This window comes from Cupressus sempervirens, chromosome 10, assembly GCF_028749045.1.
Source record: "Cupressus sempervirens isolate cs-2001-9-10 chromosome 10, ASM2874904v1, whole genome shotgun sequence".
NCBI classification, from domain to species: Eukaryota; Viridiplantae; Streptophyta; class Pinopsida; order Cupressales; family Cupressaceae; genus Cupressus; species Cupressus sempervirens.
Genome location: NC_143127.1, coordinates 94286295 through 94313781, shown reverse-complemented (window position 1 = coordinate 94313781; position 27487 = coordinate 94286295). Strand labels below are relative to the sequence as shown.

At 38.1% G+C, this 27487-nt stretch overlaps 1 protein-coding gene across 1 annotated transcript in view; it reads left to right on the top strand.

Moving 5' to 3' along the window:
• Positions 1-27487, top strand: part of LOC149532734 (scarecrow-like transcription factor 11 (SCL11)) — a 97365-nt gene that overhangs the window by 6076 nt on the left and 63802 nt on the right. Inside the window, exon 2 of the mRNA XM_089805092.1 lies at positions 12885-12988. Coding sequence (XP_089661218.1) covers positions 12885-12988 — 104 coding nt within the window. The remainder of the gene's footprint in view (positions 1-12884; positions 12989-27487) is intronic.

Genomic DNA, 27487 nt, shown 5'->3' with positions numbered 1-27487 from the left:
ATTCCCCTTGGTCTCTATAAAGATGTCTTGTGCTAGTAGTAGCTGTTCTTGAAGAAGGTGTTAGTGTTGTGGTGGCTATGAAGATGTCACCGGTAAACACTTTTAATATGTCTACTGCTGATATATGTTTCACTCCCTTTGACCTATTCTTGGTCATTTGTGGACATTAATATTGTTTCTTTTCTTTTCTTTAGTCCATGTTGGAATGACAGATCATCACATACCCTAACCCATTAAATAATGATGTGTAGGAGGTGTGGATTCACTCTCTATTTCTGCTGTAGTATAAGTCTGCAAAAGTGATATTTCCATAGGCAAGTCCTCCATGAATTAGCAGTTCTTTAATGCACCCTTGGCAAACTTTTCCAACATCTTGGAAGGGAAATTTTTGGATTCCTCAACATATTAAGCCCTGCTTATTGTCACTTAAGCTAAAGAACTCATACCCACTTTGCAAAAACAAAGTAAAACATATTATTTACTAAATAAAACAATGATTCAAGTAAGGATTTTCTTTCCTTTTCTTCTTACTTCAAGTTGCACAAGATTTAGAAGCAGGGGACACAAAAAAGTTGCACTGCTTCTTTGAGTTGTCTAAGACTTTTAAGACATTACTTGATTACCCAATTTGAACTAAAAATTAAAAAACAATTGCTAGTTGTACATGCTACAAAGTACAAATGCAAGGATATTCCTTGTGATTTTCTTACTTCAAGGCACACAAGGTGTAGAAATAGAGGGTACATAACACAAAATTTGCAAGCTTTATTTGTGTTATCTTGTGTTAGTCTAAGAATGGTTTTGACACTTGAGTGCCAACACACTTAACCATTTTCTACATTAAAGCCGAGTACACTGTGTATGTCGAGCCACAGGTTGTGCCGAGTTAGGAAAGCCATCAGGTGCCGAACATGATCCAGGTGCCGAGTCATAAACAATGTCGAGCAAGATAGGAACGATACAGGAGCTGAGTTACAGAAGGTGCCGAGCATTAGGAAGCAGTAAGTGCCGAGTAACTCAGAATCAACATATGAGTTTGTAACTTCACAAATTCAGATGTAAACCGTTTTCATGGCCGACATATGACGAATCTCGAAGGATTTAAGTGATAAGATCAAATCGTTTATATTTCCTATGCAATCTACATGCAGCCAATAAGAAAAATGGAGAAGGCATGCAACCAATGATAAAAGTGCAAGGAATGAGCGAGAATCAAAGATTCAATATGGATCGCAGATCCATGTCTAACCCTAAGTCTTCGAATTTCTTTATAAGGAAGACAAAATCTCATTGAATCATGTAGATGGATGAAGGAGAAAACGAAAACTCTATTGGAGTTCAGAGTGAAGAATAAAAAGACTAAAAGGAAGAGATCAGCAGTAAAATATCCAGTTAAGCAGAACAAAGCAAGGTATACAAACGAGTATCAGATCTCAGAGGATCAAGGTCAGAAGAAAGCAGATCAAGTGCCTGTATTCAGCAATCAAGGATTGTAAGCTATCAGGTTTATTATACCTAATACTCTTTAGCCATTGTATTAGAAAGGAAATCCTATGATGATAGGTTAGCTTAACAGCTATTATGTAGATCCTTTAAATAGGTGATTAAATCCTTTGACAGGGTAACACTTCATGTAAAGTGTTTGTAAATCCTTTAACTAGGTCACTATTGATACAGTGTAAAACCTTTAACAGAGCAGGCCTTTAACAGGGCAGATCATCAGAAGTGGTCAAACATTATTATTGCAATGATTTTGTGGGTATCATCCCCACCCCAATTTTACCTTCTTAATCCTGGAGGGTTTCTGGGTTACCAAAATCTCAAGTGTTATGTGGTGATGCATATTTGTTTCTCATGATTGCTTAATGTTTATATGCATGCATGTTCATTTCAAAGATATGTTATTAAGGATTTAAAAATAGGTCAAAAGCTAGTACTTCTGATTCACCCCCCCCCCCCCCCTCCCAGAAGCATTCTTTCCAATAAGATATTACAACAATTGGTATCAGAGAATGTTCTCTCAAGAAGGAGTCTAACAGCTTGGAGGAAAAGATCTAAAGATGGAAGTTTTCAAACTTGGAAAGATCATTGAGAACCAGGTGATAGATGTGCATCTTGCTCTACAAAAAGTAGAGGAAGCTAGAGTGGAATTAAGAAAATCTTTGAAAAGAGAAAGGAGATAGCCATAGCTGAAAATGATATACACTACAAGGAGATTGATACCACACAAGTGTTTGCCAACGGAGACACTAAAGAGTTTGATGCAGCAATAGCAGAATTGATGGAGAAAAACAAAGCTCAAGCAAATGAGATAAGATCTCTCAAGATGGAACATGAATCACAGGCCATAATGTTATGTGAAATCACTGAACAAAAGAAAAGAGCAGTTGAGGACAGAGTCATGATGGAAGATGACAAAAGAAATCTTGCAAATAGACTGGAAGAAAAATGTACTGAATTGACAAGGATCTCAAACATGCAAATGGATACACTTGCCCAAATGATGAACCTTCATCATGAACTTAATATGAAAGATATTGAGATCTCTACTTTGAGGATGCAGAATGAACAACTGCAGAATGAATTGAACAGAGAAAAACAAATAGCAGAGAATCTCAACAAGTCAAGCGAAGCGATAAAGTACTTTGAACAGTTGCTGAAATCCCCAAGATCCGCCCATGATACATCAGGACTTGGATACAACAGCACTGAAGTTGGTGAATCATCAAAGAGTGTTAAGCAAAGAAGTGACAAAGGTAAGGATTCTAAACCCACTTGTCATTACTGTAATAAAAAGGGACATACTGCTAATGTTTGCAGGAGTAGAAGGATCAATCAGCCAAACACATCCAAAAGCAAGAGTTACTGTCACAAATGCAACATGCAAAGACATATGACACAATATTGCAGATCCAAAGTCCCAAGGACACAAAGATTTAATGGACATTGTCATAATTGCAAGAAATATGGATATAGGGCATTTGAATGTAGATCAAAGCCTATGTGGACATCAAATCAACCAACAAAAGAGAATGAAGCTACCATTGGGATTATAACACCAGGTACAGTTGTCACTATTGTCAAGAGTATGGACATATACCCCAGAATTGCATAAGAACACATTTCAAGGGGAACTATAAAAGATGGTTGAACTAGACTACTTGCTTCAGTTGCTTGAAAACTGGACATTTCAGCAGAAATTGTCCAACAAAGGGCAAGGCACCCAAGACTGAAGTAAATAATGGCAAAGAAAAGATTGATGTGGAACACATAAGAACAAACATGAAGAAGACATGGCAGAAAAAGGATGGATCAAGTACATCCTATGAAAGGGTCACTTCACCCATGAGGTTAAGTGATCATTTCTCATCTAACTAATCACAAGATAAGCCTATAGGGCTGATACATAAGGAAGTATCACACATCAGCCCTAAACCATGAAGAAGCACTGCAAAGTATAAATTTGCATGAGACAAGATGCTAAGACTAGACTTGAAAGATGATGCCGAGTTGTCTTTGGATGCCGAGTGAAACTGCTTTGGATATCGAGTTAGTAACAAAATAAGTAGATGCCGAGTAAGTATAGCTGCCGAGTGGATGCTGAGTTGAAAAACATTTGGAAGCTGAGTGATAGGTGCAGGTACTAAAATGCATTAAATGCAAAGTTTCTTTTGTTGCTTAAAAGTAAAAATTGATTCATTCTTGAGACATTCAAACAAAGAGCGATTACCTTGAGCACAACTGAGCGATTTTCAAGCTTTCAACCAGCGATTCAGCATCTACTCAAGCGATCTAAGCATTTATCCAGGTATTTCCTTCTGGTGCCGAGTTTTATAGTTTGTAAAGTTCACTTTAATCGTTAAACCCTCGTTCAGTTATAAATGGCGTCTAGTTCAAAGACGACCCAAGGGATAGTAAGCCATGAGATTCAACTTGTCAGCAACGAGGTTAAGCAACCTGAGTTTAGACCTATACCAGAAGTTGCATACAAAAGCAATCCCGTTGGTGCCCTATCCGCCATCCCTGAAAAAGTTGTTATGGTTCAGGATGTGCGAAAGTGCTATAATTGTAAAATAGGAGCCATAGGAGATTTGGAAATCTTTAATGCTTATGAAAAACTCTGTGAAAATGGTATCCTGAAAGATGAGTTTTCTGTCATAGAAAAGAAGGGTTTAACCAAAGCCCTAGTTTTTCCAATCGTATTAAAAAACGAGTGGATGCGCATAATACTCAGCAGAATCCACGATGGAGCATTTTGGTTAGAACAAGGACCAGTCAAGATTACCAAGAAAATGGTTCATAGGGTTACAGGTTTTCCAACCCTAGATCGGCCCAAGACATTAAGAAGTGAAAAGAAGGAAACAATAGAGAAGAACACAGGAGCAAAGTGGAACAATAGAGGCATGACTATAGACACCATAACTGATCCCCTTTTAGACTTTGCTGTAAGGATCATATCACATAAGTTTTATCAATCGAGCAGGTTAAATAGTGTACCCTGCATGGCAGTGGATGTGGCATATAAGCTTGTAAATAAAGACCACACCTATGACCTTGCAGAGCTCTTGTTGCAATAGATCAATGAAAATCTTGGAGCTATTAGAAAGTCCAAGGGAGCACAGTGTAAATTTGGTTCAGTGTTGGTTTGTATGTTCTTCTATGTAATGAAGGAATTCCCTTCATTTGGCAAAATTAACTGGAGTCAGAATAGAACCATTGTCGATCAAATTAATGATTTCATTGCACAAATGGGAGATAGCTTTGATGATCAAATGTCTATCTATTTTGATGATTTAAAAAATGCAATGAAGAAAAGAATGAGAATATCAGTTTCACTAGTAGAAAAACATGTAAATGACATATGTTTTCTTGTTGATATTGATTACACTTACATTCAAGCAGTCCTTCCAAGAACAAGATGGCTTAGACCATTGGGATATGAGCTTGATGTTGACCAAGCTTCTGCAGCCATCACAACATTACTTGCAGAGGAAATGGACAAATCTGCCAAGGCATTTGGAACATTTGACACTGTCAAATCAAGAGTTGTTACAGAACTCAAGACAGCCACAACAGTCAAGAAGAAGGACAAGTTGGTGAGGAAGATAAAGAAGAAATTAGGTGTCAAAGAAACAAGTGCAACAGGCGAAGTAGAGGAGATTAGTGAAAGAGAAGAAGAAGGTGATCAAGAGAAAGATGAGGATGAGCCAGGACAAGGGCCACTTGAATTATCACAAGACCAAGGTGAAGAGAAAGATGAGAGTGCCGAGGAAGCAGAAACCAAGGAAGCACCCATCAAAGGCAGAGTCATTGAAAGGAAGACAAAGACACCTCTTGCTTCTCAGCCTTCACCAAAAAAAGCTGCCGTGCAAACGCCCAAGAAGCCAACAACCAGAGCTACAACAAGGGCCTCTACCCAAAAGGCCAAAGAGGAAGCCACAAAGAAGAAGAACACAGTCAAAAAGGCATAGGAAGAGCCAAGGAAAAGGAAAAGATATGTGGCCCAACCTGATACTGATGAAGAAGATTAGACTGAAAGGGTAAGTCATCCTCCTAAATCTTCAGTTGATATATTATGTGAGAAGATTAGGAATGGAGACTTAAGTGAAATGAAAAAGATTGATTTCAATAAGTTCAGTAGAGAGGAACAAAATAGCATAGAAGAACCAGTCTATGCATTAATGGCATAGTTCAAGTATACACCTCTTGAACTAGATGGACAATTGCCAAAGGAATTGTCTAAAACTATAGAAGACAGATGGCATTTCTGTCTAATGATGGAGAAAGAGATGAGGGAATCAACCCTAGCAAACCTATTGCCTGATTTAACAAAAGAACAGGTAACTCAAGCAGTCAAACGACATAGTAAAAGGTTTACACCTAAATATAGGGCATTCTCCATCCTACAAAACAAAATTGAAGAAGTTGTACAGAGAACTACAAGAGTTTGGAAAAACTTGTACAAGACAATTGAAGATGTCCTTGAAGAGGAATTCAAAGAGGAAGCTGCTGCTAAACCTGAGGAAAGAAGAAAGAGGAGAGAAGAGAAGACAAAAGAAGAGAAAAAGGTTGAAGAAGAGGAAAACAAGAAAGAAAGAGAGGAGGAAGGAAAAGATGAAGACAAAGGTACTAATGAACAGCAAAGTGTGCAAGACACACAACTTTCACCTCCTAGCCCGCCTCACTCTACTACCACACCTGCAGAGATCATAAAGATTAAGGATGTTGTTGACACCACATGTCAAAACATCAATCCATTAACTGCAGAGGATCTTACTAAGATCCTTGACCAAACAACTCTACAAGCACAATTGTGTACAAGTCCTATATTGGTCAGTGTGGATAATCTCCAAAAGTCAGTAGACAAACTCAAAGAAGCCAAGGTGTCACCACAAGAACCACCTTAAATCATTAAAACTACTGGGCTTACATTTCTACCACCTCCATCACCACCAAGAATAGCCATTCAAGCTCATCAGGAGCTGAGTGCAACAACAGAGGTAGTCACAGGAATAACAGTTCAGACAGCGAGTATACCTCCAACAACAGTGACACAAGAAGAAGCCAAGCAAGAAGAAGAGGACGAAGAAGAAACACAAGATAAAGAGGACTCTGCAATACAAACTTTGGTTGAATTACCAAAAATAGGAACTCCCACCAAACCTAGTCATAAGCTGAGTACTGAAACGATGACCTTACATGTCAGTACACCAAGTTCAAGTTCTACTAGGGTAGCCAGGACCATTCATTATGGTATTCTTGAGCTCGATGAAGAAATTAAAATACCCTATTATGATTCAAGCACTCTAAATGAAGAAAAGATGAATGAAATACAAAGTGCATTGGATAAGAGAAGGAGGCAAGAGGCAATGAGGAAAGACTACAAATACAAGCAGGCAATGAATGAGATAAAAGATATATTCATGGATGCTTTCAGCCTTCAACCTCCAGATTCAAATAGGCCAATACTTGAGCAACTATCTGATATAGTTGACCAAGTGAATAATGAAGACCATGATACTAATGTTAAACTAATGGAATGGTCAGAAAAGAAGTTTGTAGGCAAAGTCAACCAGAAAATAGCTAATAACATAATTTTGGGACAGGTTGACCTAGCTAAGAAATTGGAAAATGTAAAGAGTGTATTATGGAACATATTTTCCCTTTATAGCAAATTCTGTGATTTTTCCAGGCTCACACAAGAAATAAATACGAAAATTTTGAACCTTGAGAGTAAATTAAAGCTCTCCAGCATGCAACTACCCTCAGATCCTGCACAGAGTGAAAAGCAATTTGCTCAAACACTTCACACTCACACTCAGAGGGAATTAGTTGCATTATCAGCAAAAGAGGCCACTATCAAAGAAAAGCTGATGCAAATCCAAGCCTCCATCACTCCTCACTTGGAAGTATTACACAAGGAGCAAATGTATGCAGAAACAGTCCTGAAGAAGGATCCAAATATTTCTACACATGAAGGACTGGTTGATCTAGCAGCAGAGCTTGCAATCCAACAAAAGTCATTGGATATTGCCTTAAATAACTGGGATGCAGCTCTCCAAATACTCCTTGAGGTAAATAAGACATTTTTGGCCAAGCATGGCATTACTATTTAGGACCCTTTGACATCAGTATCAAAAAGGGGGAGATAATATTGTGAAGATATATTAAAGAGAACATTAGGCATAATGGCACAAGACATCAGAATTCATGACATGACAAGGCATGATCAACTCAGGGGGAGTTATAATAATTTAGAGGTATATATTGTAAGTTACAACATTTTGATCAAAGTTTTTTAAACCTCTGTGTATATACCAAGCAGATCAGTGAACGTACTCATAAGATCAGATAAATAATGCTTAGTTAAGTGTTTTTGACACTCATGTCAAAGGGGGAGATTGTTAGTCTAAGAATGGTTTTGACATTTGAGTGCCAACACACTTAACCACTTTCTACATTAAAGCTGAGTACACTATGTATGCCGAGCCACAAGTTGTGCCAAGTCAGGAAAGCCATCAGGTGCCGAGTGATCTTCAAGTGTCGAGCAGCCTTCAGGTGCCAAGCATGATCTAGGTGCCGAGTCATAAACAATGCTGAGCAAGATAGGAACGATACACGAGCCGAGTTACAGAAGGTGCAGAGCATCAGGAAGCAGTAAGTGCCGAGTAACTCAAAATCAGCATATGAGTTTGTAACTTCACAAATTCAGATGTAAACCGTTTTCATGGCCGACATATGACGAATCTCGAAGGATTTAAGTGATAAGATCAAATCATTTATATTTCCTGTGCAATCTACATGCAGCCAATAAGAAAAATGGAGAAGGCATGCAACCAATGATAAAAGTGCAAGGAATGAGCGAGAATCAAAGATTCAATATGGATCGTAGATCCATATCTAACACTAAGTCTTCGAATTTCTTTATAAGGAAGACGAAATCTCATTGAATCATGTAGATGGATGAAGGAGAAAACGAAAACTCTAGTGGAGTTCAGAGTGAAGAATAAAAAGACTTAAAGGAAGAGATCAGCAGTAAAATATCCAGTTAATCATAACAAAGCAAGGGATACAAACAAGTATCAGATCTCAGAGGATCAAGGTCAGAAGAAAGCAAATCAAGTGCCTGTATTCAGCAATCAAGGATTGTAAGCTATCAGGTTTATTATACCTAATACTCTTTAGCCATTGTATTAGAAAGGAAATCCTATGATGATAGGTTAGCTTAACAGCTATTATGTAGATCCTTTAAATAGGTGATTAAATCCTTTGACAGGGTAACACTTCATGTAAAGTGTTTGTAAATCTTTTAACCAGGTCACTATTGATACAGTGTAAAGCCTTTAACATGGTAGGCCTTTAACAGCGCAGATCATCAGAAGTGGTCAAACATTATTACTGTAGTGATTTTGTAGTTATCATCCCCACCCCAGTTTTACCTTCTTATTCTTGGAGGGTTTCTGGGTTACCAAAATCTCAAGTGTTATGTGGTGATGCATATTTGTTTCTCATGATTGCTTAATGTTTATATGCATGCATGTTCATTTCAAAGATATGTTATTAAGGATTTAAAAATAGGTCAAAAGCTAGTACTTTTGATTCACACCTCCCCCCCCTCTCAGAAGCATTCTTTCCAATAATATATTACCAAAAAATTCTCTAATGGGTTTTCATAATTTTTTTCCTAAAAAATTCTCTAATGGGTTTTCACAATTTTTTTCCTTACAAATTTTTTGATGGGTTTCATAATTTTGTTCCTTTCAAAAAAATTCTGTTGGGTTTTCATAATTTTGTTCCCTGTAAAAAATTTCTTGTGCATTTTAATAATTTTGTCCCTTAAAAAAATATTTTGGGTTTATAATTTATTTCTAAAAAATTAAGGTTTTGCTCCTCCCAAGGAGGACTCTCTTATGTTTAGAAAGGCTTTATCATTCTTAATTAAATAATGTTGTTTTGTATGCTAATGCATGTTGCGGATCTTGTACCAACTGTTTGTTTGGTTTTTCAATTTTATCCTAAAAAATCATCTTTGGATTTTGTAATTTGCAAAACTACGTGGGATTCCTTTGTGGGTTTTTTCCATTTTGAAAGCAATGATTTGTAATCATGGGTTTAGCGATTTTTCTTTTTGTAGTTTGTTCTGGTGCTCTTTTGTAAAAGTTTGAAGGGTTTGCCATTTTATCATTGTAGCTGTTCTTGATGTGTCTCTAGCTATAGGGTGGGGCGACTCTGTTATCCAAAATTAGGTTGGATGTTTTGTGATGATTTTCGGTTGGAAGTTTTGCAGATTTTGGGAGGGTTAATGACATACTCATCTTAGTGCAAGAGTTAGTGGCAAGCTCTTATCTCGTGTTGTAGAGCATTTTGAAGAAGGGGGCAGTCTTCTCGTTTTTTCTGGACAACTTTTGTCTAATCTTCGTCACTAACATTTTGCAAATCTAGGGGGGGTCTCAGAAACAACAAAATGTTCTAAAGTATTTTATGACCGCAAGACATGTACAATCTTCTAGAAAGTAGTTAGACAATGACTATTAAGGGAGGGAATTAGAATATTGTAATGGGAATTAGAAACTTTGTCTTTGTAAATCTATATGAGGAGCTTTCATCTCCTTAGTTTAATACAACATTGATTTACCATAACAAGATTGGTGTATTTCGCTTGTGGCGATGTTTCTTTAGAGAACTTGTGCTTCCTTGTATATTTCTAAACCTGCAGCTTGTGAACCTTTGGTAAAAAACTATAGTAATGGAACAAGGAATCAACAATTGCTTAGGTTGATGCTAGGGACAAAGTATAACTTTTCTGTTGATAAGTAGGAGATGTTTTTCCACAGCAAGTCAAATTATGATATTGCTATCAGGATTCAATTGTGTAGTTTATTTGAGTCAAACTCATTGATTCATATTTCACGAATTGTTCACAAAACCCATCTCTCATGAGAATGAATGGATCACTCAGCATGCATTGAATCTAGGTGATGCTCATAGAGGTGAAGCACCGAGACTTCCCCGGAGGTCACCCATCCTAGTACTACTCCAGCTTGAGTGCGCTTAACTGCGGAGTTTCCTCCATGGTTAAACCCACTCTGCTTGCAATCCCATTCGCAAAACCTTCACTAAGTGTTGTGCCTTATCGACCATTCATTAGAAAGCCCCTTAAGCTCATCAACTGATAAGTAGGAGATGTTTTTCCACAGCAAGTCAAATTATCTTTTCTATTACCTGTAGCAGTATCTGTTGCATCACATGCAGTCCCAACCCTAACCCACTTTGGAGGAAACAAAACTAGAGTTGATGCCTCAGCAGAATATTGATTTGTAGGAGAAGGAACTGGTTGGTTCTCGTCACCATAATTTTTTGAAGAAATATTGCCAACAACAAGGGGTGACGAAAAAGAAAAATTTTGCAAATCAAAAGTCATTGGACGTGAAGAGTCACATAGCACATAGGCTAGGAATTCTTGAAGATAGTTGAAGGAAAGACTTTGACACCTTCACAGTAGGCAACAGAATTTAGTAATGACTTTGCATGCATTGTTTTATGCTTTTGTCAGGATTTTTGGTCTAAGCATGTCACCTAGGAACTTCAAATTGGTTAACATCTGGTTTACAATTGCTCCAAGCCTCTTCTAGTAATACATTACAAGCTGGTTTATGAGTAATGTGTCTCTATGTAGTTCTCAAATTTGAAAGCCTCAGCTCAAAACCATGGGGCCATTTTCCACAACTGGATTGTGCAATTTGCCATTTCTGTTTGAGTGCAATTTTTGCACTCAAGAGCATCATTTAGTTTTAGTTTTTAAAGGCACTATATGCTGTGCAACTGGATCTTGTTGATGCATTTTATAGCAGGGCAATCCTTCAGGAGACTTTAGCAGCCACATAATTTATATTTCCATTTAGGGAGCTTAACAATTCTATTGGCTGAACAAGTTTGAACCTCAAGTTGTGTTAAGAGAAGTTTTGTTCTAAATTCTCAGCTTGGAGACTTACTTTGTTACCCTTTTTTTGGAAGTCAAAAGCTAAAAACCTCACCCTCAATCAAAGAAAAACAAGTCAATATATCTGTGGTCCATTGGACATCGGGGAACTATTAACCTTATGGTAAAATCGTGTAGTGGGGCAATTGGAAATATATGGAAGATAACAGTACGGAGTTGCTTATGAAGTTATTTTTAAACTTTGGGTTATAGCTTATCTATGGTATCCCCTTTTATGTTGCTTGTTCTTTGTATTTTGAGGTTATTATAGAATAATGTAATTCTGAGACCTTGATATGCCTTAAGTGAGGAAGCTGGGCTGGAAATTTAGTGTCAATAATTGAGATATGAATTGTTTAAATCAAGCAGACTTGGAGGTAGTTACAGTGCTCTAGTTTTACTGATGGGTGTATGATTTTGCCATTTTGTTACTCAATCATATTATTTTACATATAGAGCAGGTCCCTTACTCTATAAACTTTAAAGAATGACTTTATGGAAAGTTCAAAGACAAAAATTTCCAATATGAGCTTCTTTGTGATTCTACGGAGGAGGCTGACCTCTTGAATGTATTGCAGGCATTGACAGATGGGTGTATATTTGCTAAGCAATGGGGCTCACTAGTTTAGGTCAGCTACAAAACTTATTTTGAATCCAATGTTGTCTACAACACACAGTTTGCTTGGGCACCAAAGATACATTTTGTACCCCATGTTGCATGCAGTAAAAACTATTGCTTTTTGATTTGGTCATGAGAGAATGTTGTGTTGAATTTGAAGATAGATTCCTGGTTATTTTAGATTTGAGGCTCTGGATGTCTTAGTTTAGATTTTGACAAAAATAATTCACTGCTGTCGCAAACTTCTTATATTGTCTGTTTAATTTGTCATTTCTTATAGGCCAGACAATGGAATATGTGGCTAAATGGTGGCCTCAGATTTTTGGTATTATTGTATATCTGGTGGCTTGTGATAATAAAACTTTTGAATGGTGCCAGGCCTATGAGGTGAGGCAGTGTTGTAGCCTGGAGTTTCTTTGGCCCAAAGGCAATCTGTTGGCATCGACTTGGTTGCACCAGCCTAGTAACAGGCTTAAGAACCATGACCTAGTGCTAAGGGATGCAATTTTTTTGATTAAACATAATCTAATGATTTTGTAATCACTTCTGAAATGTTGTCTTCTTAGATCGTGTCTGTTAGATTACAACATCCTCCTGGTTTCATCAGTGGATCTCATTGGGCTACATTATCAGCGAAGACAACAATTTTCCATTCAATTGGTTAAAGATTCAGAGAGTCGTAGTTTGCAGCACTATTATGTCAAACATCATATTTTATCACAAAGGCTGAATTAAAAAATACACTCATATTACTTATTGTTCTCTCTCTTCATTTGTTTGTAACAGTTTATGCAAAGAGCACGTGAAAAAGAAGAAGTAACGAAGAAAGAAGAAGAAGAAGAAAAAAGAGAGAACAAAATAATTTCCCCAGCAAATGGTAACAAAAAATGGTACGGATTCCAATTTCCATACGTTCTGTTTACAATCTATTGGTTTTGGGATCTCTATGAGGAATTTTCAAAACTTCTTATTCTGCTATTTGACTTACTAGCATTATTAACTATTCGTTTTTGTTATCATCTTCAAGTGACCCTTTGAATATTATGCTTCATAATTATTATTAATATATTATCAGTATACGTTTCTTTTTTGTTTAGGATGCTTGAATTTTCGCTCTGTGGATATATGTTTTGTTTGATAGGGGGAAACACTATGATCGTATAAACTATAAGATCCCTTTTATTAAATGTGCTAGCATGTTTTAGCTGAAGCCTTAGACTCAGCATTGACCTTAAAAGGAAAAAGCAATAAAAAGGGATGCAAGTGCTCCGAGTCTGCAAAAAAAACAAGTACCACATAAGGAAAATTTAATGATAAAATTACAACCTTGACAATTAAATTAGCAGATCAGGGAAGCAATAACAATCTAGCAAAGGAAGAAGGATAAGTAGCTTGTGATCTTGGATGAAAATTGTATTTTGCAACCTCGGACTGACCATTTAGTGCATTAACTCAGCCTGCTCATTTACCTCTGGTAAGTTACATATTGGGCAAGAGCTTTTTCAGATTTTCCTTGTTGAGCTGAAAATAGGGATGATAGAGAGTGATAAGACCCCAGGATTCAATACAAATCTTCCCTCTTTATTCAAATCACTATATCAAAGTCAAATACTTTGAGGATCTAGAAAATTAACCTCTACCAATACTACACTGGCTGTTGCTTCTATGAATTATTTTCCTTCTCAGATGAGTAAGTTCCAAGCCCATGAAAGTGCTTGACCTTAGTCAGGATAATGGTAACACACCAGATGACAAAGGACTAGTTTACTTGACTTTAGGTAATCCTAGCATTCTTCACTTGTCAGGAAAGCAACCTGAGCATGATACTGCTGCTAGCTCAAACACAAGTATAAAGGCAATTCACATGCTACTGTCGAAGCTCTGCATGTCATAGATGAGAGTTTGAGATTTTAACTAACACTGGGCTCGGTGGAGTTCACAGCTCTGTTTCTGACAGGATAATCACCAACATGGATGAATGTATTGTATATCTGTTTAATTTTTTCCAGCAGCGAAACAGGGGAATTGATAGGTTGCAATTCTGTTTTTTTGAGATCTGGCTGAGCACTGGCCAGAGGAAGATAGGCTTAAGTGTTGATGCTTTTGGCCCACCTCCACAATAGAATTATATAAAGGTGAAGGCTCTGAAATTGAACCCATTTGTTGATCTTAGGTAGAGAGGCCTCAGCAATCTCATTGATTCAGGTATCCTGAATGGTCTCGACCAGGCCTGACCAAGAAACAATGGATCACCCATCTGGTTGAATCCTTCATTTGCCTTCATTTATTGGGATAACATATAGCAACACCCAAATTGATCACCTATAAATGAGCTATTATCATATAGCAGTTAACAACATCCAAATTGATCACATATAACTGTCCTGCTATCATATTTAAAATAAAAAATCTTTTGGAATGATGCTCAATGCAAATGATTTGTTATATAAAAATAAAAAGAAATCAGTAGATGCTATATATGTAATAGTGAATATTATGGGATCTGATCTTTCATGTTTGTTTCCTGTAAGTTTTATCATCAAGAGTTTAGGATTGTTTTCAAATCTTTTTTTCACATTAGATTAATTAATAATGGCCGAAGTGTTGTAATTGTTATAGGGTGGAACTATTATAAGTTGAATTTTATATTTTTGAACTAAAGAAATTAGCATCTCTATAATTTTGTCTTGGGGGTTAGGGATAATAGCTAAGTTACCGATTTGGAAGTGGGTTTGGAAACTAATGCAGGATTCGGACGGGGAATGCAGGATTTTTTTTTTTAAGGATGTGGATGCAGATGTGGGAGGAAGCATGTGTGTGTGTGTGTATGTGCAAAGAAATGCAAGAAATATACAAAAATAAATCATTTGATAATATGATACTTCACCATTGATCAAGATTCAAGAGATTTCATATGTTATATTTCAACGTGAAACAGTAAACTTTTATAGACACAAATATTCAAAGTGAAATTCAGAAATAAGTTCAATAGACAATAAGTGGGTTTGGAAACTAATGCAGGATTCGGACGGGGAATGCAGGATTTTTTTTTAGGATGCAGATGCAGATGCGGGAGGAAGCATGTGTGTGTGTGTGTATGTGCAAAGAAATGCAAGAAATATACAAAAATAAATCATTTGATAATATGATACTTCACCATTGATCAAGATTCAAGAGATTTCATATGTTATATTTCAACGTGAAACAGTAAACTTTTATAGACACAAATATTCAAAGTGAAGTTCAGAAATAAGTTCAATAGACAATAAGTTATAACCAATTGTTCATGTTCAAGATTCCAACAAAATCAAAACTTAGTTCATGATTGAAGATTCAATCAACTAATCAGATTCCAAATCATAAGCACTCAACAAAATCCACATTCTCATCATCTCCTCCAATTTCTGCAACATCAAGATTATTTGAACCAAAAATGGTTCCACTTGTGCTAGATGTACCATGTGTCATGGTATCATCATCATCATCTATGAGTGTAGTAAGATCAGGAAGCGTTGCATCCAAATTTGCACACTTAGGGGCTGCATCCCATGCTTGGCTGCCTATCGTGTTGATCATTTTGACGTGACAAAAGACACAAGTTGGTATGGGTGTGATCAAGTCCTCAACTTTCTTGGAGCCCAGTTGGTTGCGCTTCACTGAATGGATATAGGAGTACTCCAATTTTATTCAGCAATAGAAGAACTAGCAACATGATTAGTGCTCACAAAACATACAAATGAAAAGCAAAGATTATTAAACACTAAATTGTACAATGCAAGTGCTAAACATAAAACAAAACAATTTTTTTTTTGCTTGTGATAGTATCTTGATTGCAAGAGTTTTTTAGATTCTTGAAATTGGTCCTTTATTGTATATGGAGAATGCTCGAGTCCTAAAACAAATAGCCCGAATTCTAGCCTCACTTTTTCATGCATTTTTTCATCTTGGAAGAGTCTTGTAAAATCTTTATAACACCCATTAGCAACCTTGTCATCCGCATATGGTGCAACGCTGTGTGGCATAGAAATAACTTCCTTGCTATTGTACCTTACAGATAAGGCATATGCAAGGAGGTGCAATGGGGTAATCATCTTTTTCCAACGATGATGGATGATTGCTTCCACCTTATGGCATTAGGCTTCACATGTTGTGGGGTCATTCTCATGTTTTTGTATGGATAATTTTGACTTCTCAACCACAGTGTCCATGCCATTATACATGTCCCCCAAGCAAGGTGTATCTCCATTGGAAATGTGGAGCATGGTCATGATGGGCTCGGTGAAATCCAATAAAAATGCCACACAAGCCCACCAACTGTCATCCAAGAACAAAGCCTTGGCCTTTTGGGCTCTTTTAGATTTTGAAGCTTTCCATATGCCCTGTTGAGTGGAAATTACCATTTGGCTCCGTGTGTCTTGCACCTTGACAAGCGGTCTCGTAACAATAGTATGAGGTGCAAAACGGGTCTCAACAACCTAAGCAAGTTAACAATATGTCAGTAGATACTAAACAAAGACAATTTTATACAATGTAATAATTGAGCAGGAACATAAAATTTATTCAAATTAAATTAACCCATGAAACTCACTAATTACAATTTACCTTCAGCAACTCTAGTTTGGAGTATGATCTAAAAAATTGATTGTGACATGTGGTGGTTCGTCACAAACATTTGGATCTTCTCCCCCTCTTGATATATTTGCTTTACCCAATCTATTTGAGTGCCAATTTATTGCATGATCAAGTTAAGGGAGTGTATGATGCATGGAGTCCAAAAAAAATGGTCATACCGACCCTCAATCAAAGCACTTGCACCCTTGCAATTTTTTGCATTGTCTATAACCATTTGTACCGCATTCTCACTACCCATCATCTTGATGGCCTCAATGATAATTCTAGAAATGAATTGGGAATTCTTCACCTTCCCTTCACAATCAACTGCCTTAAAGAATACTACCCCTTTGGGGGTGATAGGAATCCTTTCACTTCAATTTTGAAGACCCCAGTTGGCTCTAAACAAGGTCCAAGTGTCCTTAGGACATCCTTTTAGGGTTTACTAAACTCCCTCAATCTACTTATCAACTAGGTGATCCTACCAAGTCAAGCACTTATTCAAACTCTATTTTGCTCAAAGAACTCAAAACACCTTATTCCTCCAAAGTACCTATGTTCTCTTGCAAGGGGTGTGGGGGCTTCAACATCATCTTGGTTTCCTCTTCTAGGTGTGTGGAACTCATTCCAACCCTAATCTCTCTTACCGATTCCTTGAATTGCACTCCAAGGAACTAGTAGTCCTATTAGGTCTCAATTAGGTCTCTTATTACAGTTTTTAAGTCTTTGCTTCGCAAACTTACAAAAGACCCACCAAACAAATCTACTTTTCAAATACCCTTTTGGGGTCCTTAACAAATTTTCTCACAAATGAGGGTTGACATGGGTTATAAGCCTTCTATGGCCTGTTACTAGTTTGTACCTCCAAACCCTTAACAAATGGATTGACCCAAACTTGTTCTTGCACACACTCCTTTAGATAGTCCTTGAACTTGGCAAATGATTAATTTGATGAAATGAATCGATCCTATTAGTGAATAGTTTTTCCTCCCAGTTATTTGAATTAATATCAACAAGAAAAACAACTTTCACCACAAATGAGTCTTGATAACTTGCACAAACTCTCTTTGTTATAAAGGCACAACTCTGATGTAGGAGCATCCTGGGTGTAAGAGCAGTCTTGCATCACCCCAAAATGTTTTATTTTCAGTCTTTTCTATTTTAATAAGGACTAGTAGACAGTGTGGTTACTATTTATGAGAACTTGCTATTTTTAGTATGTTTGTCATATGAGCTTAGAATGTTCTCATTTTCTATAGAAAGGTTTATTTTAGAGTTGTAAGCATATCATAAAAATCTCATTGCTTAAGCATAAGTATCGGAGAAGTTATTGTGGATTTTCGGTGGAAAAATTTGCAGAAAAATTTTCAGGCTCACTGTTGGAGGCCTTAAAGTGCTTGGATGAGGTCCAAAAACTCAACAGAAAGGCGTTTGTGATATTTCGAGCCTGTAGATCAAGAGCTGGCGTTTTTGAAAAGTGGTTATAATAGCCAATCGGAGCAACTGTTCGTGAGTTATGGCCTTTCGGAGTTGGGCTACCCGAAATTTCTAAAATAATTGTCAAAGATGTATTTGGCCAACTCTATGTTTTGTTAGGGTTTGTCGGCCCTAGGTATTAAGTTTCAATGTGTAGAACCTTCCCGAGCAGCATAAAATACTCAACAAAAAGGCGTTTGCGCTACTCTGAGCCTGTAGATCAAGAGCTGGCGTTTTCAAAAAGTGGTTATAATAGCCAATTGGAGCAACTGTTCATGAGTTATGGTTTTTCGAAGTTGGGCTACCCGAAATTTCTAAAATAATAGTCAAAGATGTATTTGGCCGACTCTATGTTTTGTTAGGGTTTGTCAACCCTAGGTATTAAGTTTCAATGTGTAGAACCTTCTCGAGCGGCATAAAATTGCCTATTTAAGAAAGGCCCGAACATTGCCTAGAACAACTCTAGGTGATAGTTCACAACTTGTCTGGCATATTATTGTAATGAAGGCGCCCATGTGTGCTAGCATATTGTACTTGTGAATTTTGTAATATTGCATTTGTGGTGCAAATAAGAAGTCCATATTTTGTTCTCGCATTCGCTGTAGTTTTTTTGTTTTTGTTATGAGTTTATGGTATTAACGGGAGCACCCTTCATCAAGTGGTATTAGAGCTAGAGTTCCTGAGTGTGTGGATAGATCACCGACTGGGAGGCAGTTCGCACCAGGACTGTGGTTTGGGTTGAGCATGTAGACAGATTGCCGATTGTGAGATAGTTTGCACTAGGGTCTCAACGGAAGTGCAAAAATGCCTCCACGAAGAGAGAGTGGCGGAAGAGCTGTAGGTGTTACATTGAGGGTTTTAGAGCCCTCCAAAGACAAATGCAAGCATTAGAAGAACAAATTCGTAGAGGAATAAATCTTCTTGTAAGAGATGAAAGCGAGGATGAGGACGAAGTAGATGAAAATGCCGAAGCAGAGGCAGTTCTAAATCCAGAGGAAGAAAGGCTTTTTAGGGCCATCTCCAAGATTGGAAAACGACCTAAGTTTGAAGTTCCCACATTCTTGGGAAATCTTAACCCAGAGGAGCTGATCGATTGGATCAATGAACTAGAGGAGTAATTTGAGTATGAAGATATTGAGGATCCTGATAGGGTCAAGTTCGTGAAGGCAAAACTGAAGGGACATGCGAAGATCTAGTGGTAGGAGGTTTAGTTGGAGAAATAGTAAGGGAAAGGACAAAATCACCAGATGGGAATAGATGATAGCTTAACTGAAGCGACAATTCATTCTTGTGGATTATGAGCGTGATCTGTTAAAGAAAATGCAAGGGTTGAAGCAAGCGGGAAAATCTGGTCAAGAGTATACTAAGGAGTTCTACCGAGTTTTCATTAGAACCAGCCACACAGAAGTTGATATGGAGAAAGTGACCCGTTATCTTAATGGGTTAAGGCCAAGTATTCAGGATGAGCTGAGTCTGGTTTGAATGAACAATATTGAGGAGGCATATCAGTTTGCCCTAAGAGTTGAAGAAAAATTGAACAAGAAGTTTGACAACAAGAATAGCGGAAGAGTTCATAGTGGAAGATCTGGTAGATGATTTTATGGTGACTATAATGATGATCAAAAGAAGAAGGATGAGGCTGGAAGTAGCAGTTAGAACTAGAGGGGAAACAATTCTAATCGTTTCCATGATTAGAACAATAGAGATCAGAGAGTAAGAGGCAGAGGACAAGGATCTAGAAGAGGAGGCTTCCGTGGGAAATGTTTTCATTGTGGAGAAGAAGGGCATAGAGCATTTGAATGTATCCAGCGCCAAGGAAGGATAGATCAAAGAACAAAAGGCTAGGCTAGAGTTGCACATGTTGATGAAGATGCCAGAGCCTCACATTCTGAAGATGCTGAAAGAGGAGAAGTCCTAGTTAACAAAAGAGTCCTGTTGAGTGGTGAGAATGAACTTGATCAAAGAAGGAGCTTGTTTCGCACAAGGTGCAGATGTGAAGATAAGTGTTGTGATGTGATCATTGATGTTGGAAGTATTGACTATCTAGTATTAGAAATGATGGTCACCAAGTTGAAACTGAAGAGGCAGAAACAATCGCATCCATGCCATATTGCTTGGGTGCAAGATGACCACAAGGTCATGGTCAATGAGCAGTGTTCACTGAAGTTCAAGATTAGAAGCTACTAGGATGAGGTACTTTGTGATATCATACCTATAGACATATGTCATATGTTGTTGGGTAGGCTATGGTTGTTTGACAAGCATATTGTACTCGATGGGTAAGCAAATACCTACACTTTGACCAAGGATGGAGTGAAACATAAGTTGAAGCCATTGAAGGAGAAAGAAGAAAAGGTATGTAGCGCTGCCAGAATAAGTTTTGTTGATGGAAAGGAGTTTCTCAAAGGTATGAAGCATGAGCATATGTGTTTTGCTATAATTCCAAAAGATAGTAAAGAAGAAGTAGAGGAGGTACTTGCAGAAGTTGTAGATATGTTGGGATAGTTTTATGATATTGTATTAGATAATGTACCTACTGGATTGCCCCTAATGAGGAAGATTAGTCACTAGATGGATTTGGTTCCAGGAGCTAGTTTGCCAAACAAGGCAACGCATAGAATGACACTAGCAGAAAGTGGAGTTGAATAGACAAGTTCATGAGTTATTGCAGAAGGGGTTGATTCGATAGATTCTGAGTCCATGTGTTATACCAGAAGTATTAGCACCAAAGAAGAATGGAGAATGGAGGATGTGCACAGATTCTCGTGCTATCAACAAGATCACAATCAAGTATAGATTTCCATTGCCAAGGATGGATGATATTATGGACTGTTTGAGTGGAGCTAAGTATTTCACAAAAGATAGATCTGAAGAGTGGGTACCATCATATTTGTATTAGAGAAGGTGATGAGTGGAAGACTGCTTTCAAGACCAACGAAGGACGGTATGAGTGGTTACTCATGCCTTTTGAGCTAACCAATGCATCGAGCACTTTCATGAGGCTCATGAATAAGGTATTAAAGGAGTTTCTGAGTAAGTTTTTCATTATTTACCTAGATGTTATATTGATCTTTAGTAAGACATTGGAGGAGCATTTGATTTATATTCGCAAGGTGTTTGATAAGTTGAGGGAAGAAAAATTGTTGATAAACTTGAAGAAGTGCATTTTTGTAAAGGAGTTGGTGTACTTGGGATTTGTAGTCTCAGTAGAAGGTCTGGAATTGGACCAGAGAAAGTGAAGGCTATCCTTGAATGGCCTACTCCAAGGAGTACGACAGAGGTAAGATATTTTCATGGACTGGCTAGTTTTTACAGAAAGTTCATAAGAGGTTTTAGCAGTGTTTGTGGACCCTTGACTGAAACAATGAGAGGGGATAGGAAACAATTTAAGTGGACTGTAGGAGCAAATAAGAGTTTTAATCTGTTGAAACAGAAAGTTACTAAGCAACCTGTTTTAGCACTTCCTAATTTTAACAAGGTGTTTCAAGTAGATTGTGATGCTAGTAATACTGCAATAGGGGCTGTTATGAGCGAAGAAGGTAGACCTTTTGCTTATTTCAGTGAGAAGTTGAATGATGCAAAAATAAAATATTCTGTTTATGATTAGGAATTTTATGTTATAGATTAAGCATTGAAGAAGTGGAGAGACTATCTTCTTCCTAAGGAGTTTGTTTTGTATACTGATCATCAAGCTTTGCAATATTTGAATAGTCAAGGAAAATTGAACCAAAGGTATTTGAAGTGGGTTGAGTTTTTGCAGAGTCATACATTAGTTTTGAAACACAGGAGTGGGAAGTCTAACAAAGTTGCAGATGCTCTTAGTAGAAGACAACTTTTGTTGACAGAAATGCAGATAGTGGTGGTTGGGTTCAAGGAACTTAGTACTTTGTATCAGATGATCTTGATTTTGGTGAAGCGTGGAAGGCTTGTACAGAACTTGTTACACTTGACAGGACAAAGTGGTTGGATTTCATGATCTAGGATAATATGTTGTTCAATGAAAGCTAGTTGTGCATTCCCAAAAGTTCAATGAGAAAGAATCTCATCAAAGAGAAGCATAGTGGAGGATTGGCTGGACATTTGGGCAGAGATAAAACCATAGCTTTGGTTACTGAGAATTATTACTGGCCACAGTTGCAGCAAGATGTGAAGAAGTTTGTACAGAGTTGTAGAGTACGTCAGATGGCAAAATGAGTAAAGCAAAATATAGGGTTATATCAGCCATTACTTGTAACAAAGAAGCCGTGGTAGGATGTCAACATGGATTTTGTTCTTGGATTACCAAGGACACATCACGAGCATGATTCTATTTTTGTGGTGGTTGATAGGTTTTCAAAGATGGCACATTTTATTCCTTGCAAGAAGGTTAGTGATGTTGTTCATGTGGCAGAATTGTCTTCCAGAGGAGTGGTGAGACTACATGGTCTGCCAAAAAGTATAGTTTTAGATCGAGATACCAAATTTGTTGGGTATTTCTGGTGTACATTGTAGAAGAAGTTGAAGACAAATTTGAAGTTCAGTTCATCACATCATCCATAGATTGATGGACAGACAGAAGTTGTGAATCACAGTTTGGAAAACTTGTTGAGATGCTTGGTTGGAGATAAACCAAAAGTATGGGATATGATTTTACCATAGGCTGAATTTGCTCATAATAATTCTGTCAATCGGAGTATTGGTAAATCACCATTCAAGATTGTATATAGGACTAGTTCCAGAAATGCTTCTGAATTGCAGTAGTTGGATAAAGGCGAGATAAGTAGTGCTGAAGTAGAAGATTTTGCTGATCATTTGAAGAACATCCATGAGAAGGTGAGGAAACACATCATAAAGATGAATATACAGTATAAGGCTAAGGCAGATATGAAAAGGAGGTATAAGGAATTCTAGATTGGAGATGAAGTCATGGTTCATTTGAGAAAGGAGGGTTTTTTAGTGGGTACATATAATAAACTGAAGATGAAGAAGTTTGGACCGTGCAAGATAGTGAAAAGGCATGATTCTGAAAATGCATATGAGGTGGAATTGCCTGTTGAATTGAATATTTCACCAGTGTTTAACATTTCAAATCTGACAGAGTATTATGAAGGAGGTGATGAAGATGAAGTTGCAGAAGCAAGATGGAGTATTCCAACAGCTAGTTCGGCTACAATGGAGATTGAGGAGATACTGGACAGTTGTGTTGGCAAAAGTACCAGGAACAAAACTTATGAGGAATATCTGGTCAAATGGAAAGGGAGGCCAGTTGAGGATTCATCATGGCTAGTGAAGGAGGAGGTTAATCTTCTTGGTTTTCCTCTGAACACCTGAGACGTGACGGAGTCACTTCTCAAATTACCCCAGGTGTCTAATGCAGGAGCATCCTGGGTGTAAGAGCAATCTTGCATGTCATGTCCCCAATTTTCAGGTGGCAGTCCAATTTAATTAATTTAATTAATGGTTGTCCAAGGACGACTAATTAGTTATTTTAATTAAATAAATAAATATTAAAAGATGACCTTGTATTTAATAAAGTGACTTTAGTATTTAATAAAGTTACTTGGAGTATTTAATAAAGTCACTTGAGGGATAAGATCAAAAAGATTCTAGAAGTCTCTGGAGAGGATGGAGAAAAAGAATAAATAGGCACCCCGGGGCTCCATTCGAATCAAGCTGTTGATTATTTCTCTTTGTATTTTCAGATTGTGATTCAATCACGGGTGCATTGTGGAAACCTAGGGTTTCGGCAATTGTCACAGTTGGCCATTGAGAACGATAACTCTCAATTGGTTCGCAATTTTGAGGGTGTGAAATATCATCTGAATTATTGCAGATTGGAGGTGACGATATAGTCATTTCATCGAGGGCAGAATTTGTGGCCTAAGGCCAAATCCGGAGGATCATTTGAGAATTGCTATTTGTAGATTTAAGCTTTCGTAAGGTTTGAAATTCATTATAATTTCAGGTGGCAAGGCAGATTGGAGGCATGAACAAGTTTCCAAGTTTCCCTTCCAATTAGCATTTCCGTATATGGGCTGTTTGTATAGAAGGCATTTGAAATTACTTGCACAAAGTTTAGCGGAATTTTGGAAGACCAGACTAATGGCATCTGGCCGAGCCATGAAGAAATCGGGCCACTCATATTGTTGATACTTATTCTTCCATATCCGGAGCTGAGTCATATTTGTAACGGATCGGATTGCAGTCGGGATTTGAAGGGCTGTATTGAACATCGATTGCAGTGATTTCGGGCCAGAGCTAGGAGGTCGAGGTGCATTTGTATGGGCCGGCAACTAAGTCCAAACTCCGTTCCCGTCTCTATTAGAAACTGCTCTCCCGCAGCTAACCAAGTGCAGGTCGAAGTGGAGCCGAACGTCCTTCCTTATGAATAATCTGCCGCATGATATTGAACAACGACTCCAGCAATTCCAAGACAACCCGATACTCTACTAGAGCTCACGGGAAGGTTGCAGCTGCTCGCTATTTCCCAAGTCAGGCGTCTTCCTTGCATAGACTCCAGCAGTGAATCGACTCAGGGCATCCCCTCAAACTGCTCTGTCACACCCATGATCTGGCTTCATTGGCAATTAAGGCACAAACAACAATATTAACCGGCAGAATCTCAATGCACTGTGGACCATCAGCACCTACCACCATTCGTGGCTGGAGATCATAGCCAGGAGTCATTCGCAGGACGGGTATAGAGGAGACATCGAAACAAATTGTCATTCCGCTAGGACACACCCGACCCAAATGGAGCAATTATGAGTTGTGGGAATTGAGGGCATCAGCATTCTTTTGGATCGGGTCATAGCAGACTTCCACCCATTTCACAATGATTATCAGAATCAGCAAATCCAGGTTTTGATATTGATCTAGCTTTTTACATTCAAACCAGGCTCTAAATTATTACTGAATATTGTAAGGGTTTGACTCCAATAAGATTCTTTTTTGATTATTGCTGGTAATTTTATCTATTCTATTACATCTATATTGCTGGGTGCATATCACTGAAGATAATATAAACTGAAGGTTACAATTCAGTTTTTCTTCAATAACTTTGTAAATAGGTTCCTTACAGTGGTATCAGAGCCTGTGTGCTAACTGTTTGACAAAATGCCTAATCATTGAAGTTTTAGTATTTTGAGGCAAATATCCTGTCGGGGATATTACAGTGGTATCAGAGCAGTTTTCTTGCCATCCTGTGGGGTGAGAACCAAATTACATGAGTGATCAGCACTCGACTTCAACCAAGATGTACAGGTACAACACAAAGTCTCCAAGGACACAATCGCGGACAAGTAATAGACAGAGTATTCAGAGTCGGAAATGTGGAAAGGAGGACTATTCAGGTATTCAGGACGAGCTCAGAAAGATCAAACATAACATGTCTGAACTGTTGGTTAAACAACACCGTATGCTTGACAGGTTGTCCGTCCCAGCTAAGGTGAGTAAATCAACTGGATTTCGTTTTGGCAAATCTTCTCACGAAGTGTTGACAGATACAATGAGAGATGCTACTAGGAACCTTAATGAGGAGTTCGAGGAACAAGTGTGCAATCAGCTAGAGGTTTCAGTTCAGCCACAGGAAGAAGCAGTGAAGGACATTACGCTGATGGATAGTAACTATCAACTTGACACTCAAGTTGAGACAATTAAATACAAGTTTTCCAAGGGTGATGTCTCAGATACTCAAGGTAGTTTGGTTCCGATAGTCAATGATTACAGTGAAGTGAGTTCAGATGATGATGAAGATGTCATTATGCATGAGATACCTGGAGAAAATGAGCAGACATCAAGCATTCATGACTTTGCTGAGAGAGAGTACCAGGCTCAGTTAGATGCTTCGTCACATGCGGATGAAAATGGCAGTACTTCACATGATTTGTCCGGCCAACTGAAGGTAAGCAAAGATAGTATTGTGGCTTCTTTATCTCATCATGACAGGATGCGGGAGATGTTAGAAGAGCACATCCAGATGATCCAGTTACAAGGAAGACATAAGGGAGTTCAGGCAAATTCTTCTTGTTGTGACTTACATGCAATTGGTGAAGGAATGGGGACGACGAAGCTGAGCTATTTGCATCTTCTATCAGACCGTGATCATCTTCTAAGCCTCGCCAAAGACTATTCAGATGCCTTGAGGAGGAAGGAGGAGGAAGTTGTCAAGCTTTCTTGCGAGCTTGAGGATACTCGAGCAACTTTGGCATTACAGGACTGGGAGAGACATGAGAATGAGCATGGCATGGAGCTAAGTTTAATTTCATCTGGTACGTCTAACACTCAACTTTCTACATTTGACGGATCATATATGGTAGCTGATAATGCTACGAGTTCATCTTGCATTCACATCCAGGATACAAGGACAATGGCAGACAGGTATGTGAAGTTAGCTGGTATTGGTCACATTACTCAGGTAAGTAGTTTGCTTGAGTTACCAGTTGTTTCTTGCATATGGATTCGGGAATGTTTCAGCAGCGTTTGGGATTCAGTCAACCGAAGATCTTTAGCACTTTATGATAGCCATGATTGTTTGAGTACTATCATGGATTTGATTAGCAGAATATACGGTGTTATCTTTCCTTGTGCCAGCAGAACATCCGATGTTGGTATTAGTTTTTATACACCGGTATTGGGCTTGGTTCATATATGTAGACGACCCTTCTTGCTGAAAGGTGTTGAAGATTTTTCATATTTTCCAGTGTGTACGGATGAGTCCCAGGATCATTTTGGCCTTGATGACATCCAGGAGGATGAAATGAACAGTTTTGAAGATTCAGCTTCCTTGACAGTTTCTTTAGGTACAGAAGAGCTTGACAGCAGAACTATAGATTTTGACACTCCAGATGAGGATATGAGTTTTGGAAAGGATTCGCAAGATATGGATGACAATATTCTAGAAACCAGTATCTCTGAAGATACTCCTTTAGACAATGTGTCAGAAGGAGTTGATAGAAGACAGTCTAGCCAGAGCCATCATGTGGTTAGCCAGTTGAAAGTTAGTGAGCGAGACATTGCTATGGCTTGTGAGCATTTTGATACTGCTCGTCAGTTGTTGGCCATTACTGGTTGGGGTACTTCTATGACAGATGAGTTTTGCGGTGGTTACTTTTCTTTGGCAGAGATTCATGCCTTGCGTGAAGCTGTTCGGATATTGAAGCAGGATTATTTACAATTGGTAGCCGACCGTGATCACTTGGTTGAGTGGGGGAGTACAGCATATGAGGCCCTCTTGGATCGTGAAGAGGAGGTGAGTGAGCTTTCCCAAGAGCTCATAGCGACTACTGAGGCATTAGAGGACACACAGCGAGATCTACAGAAGT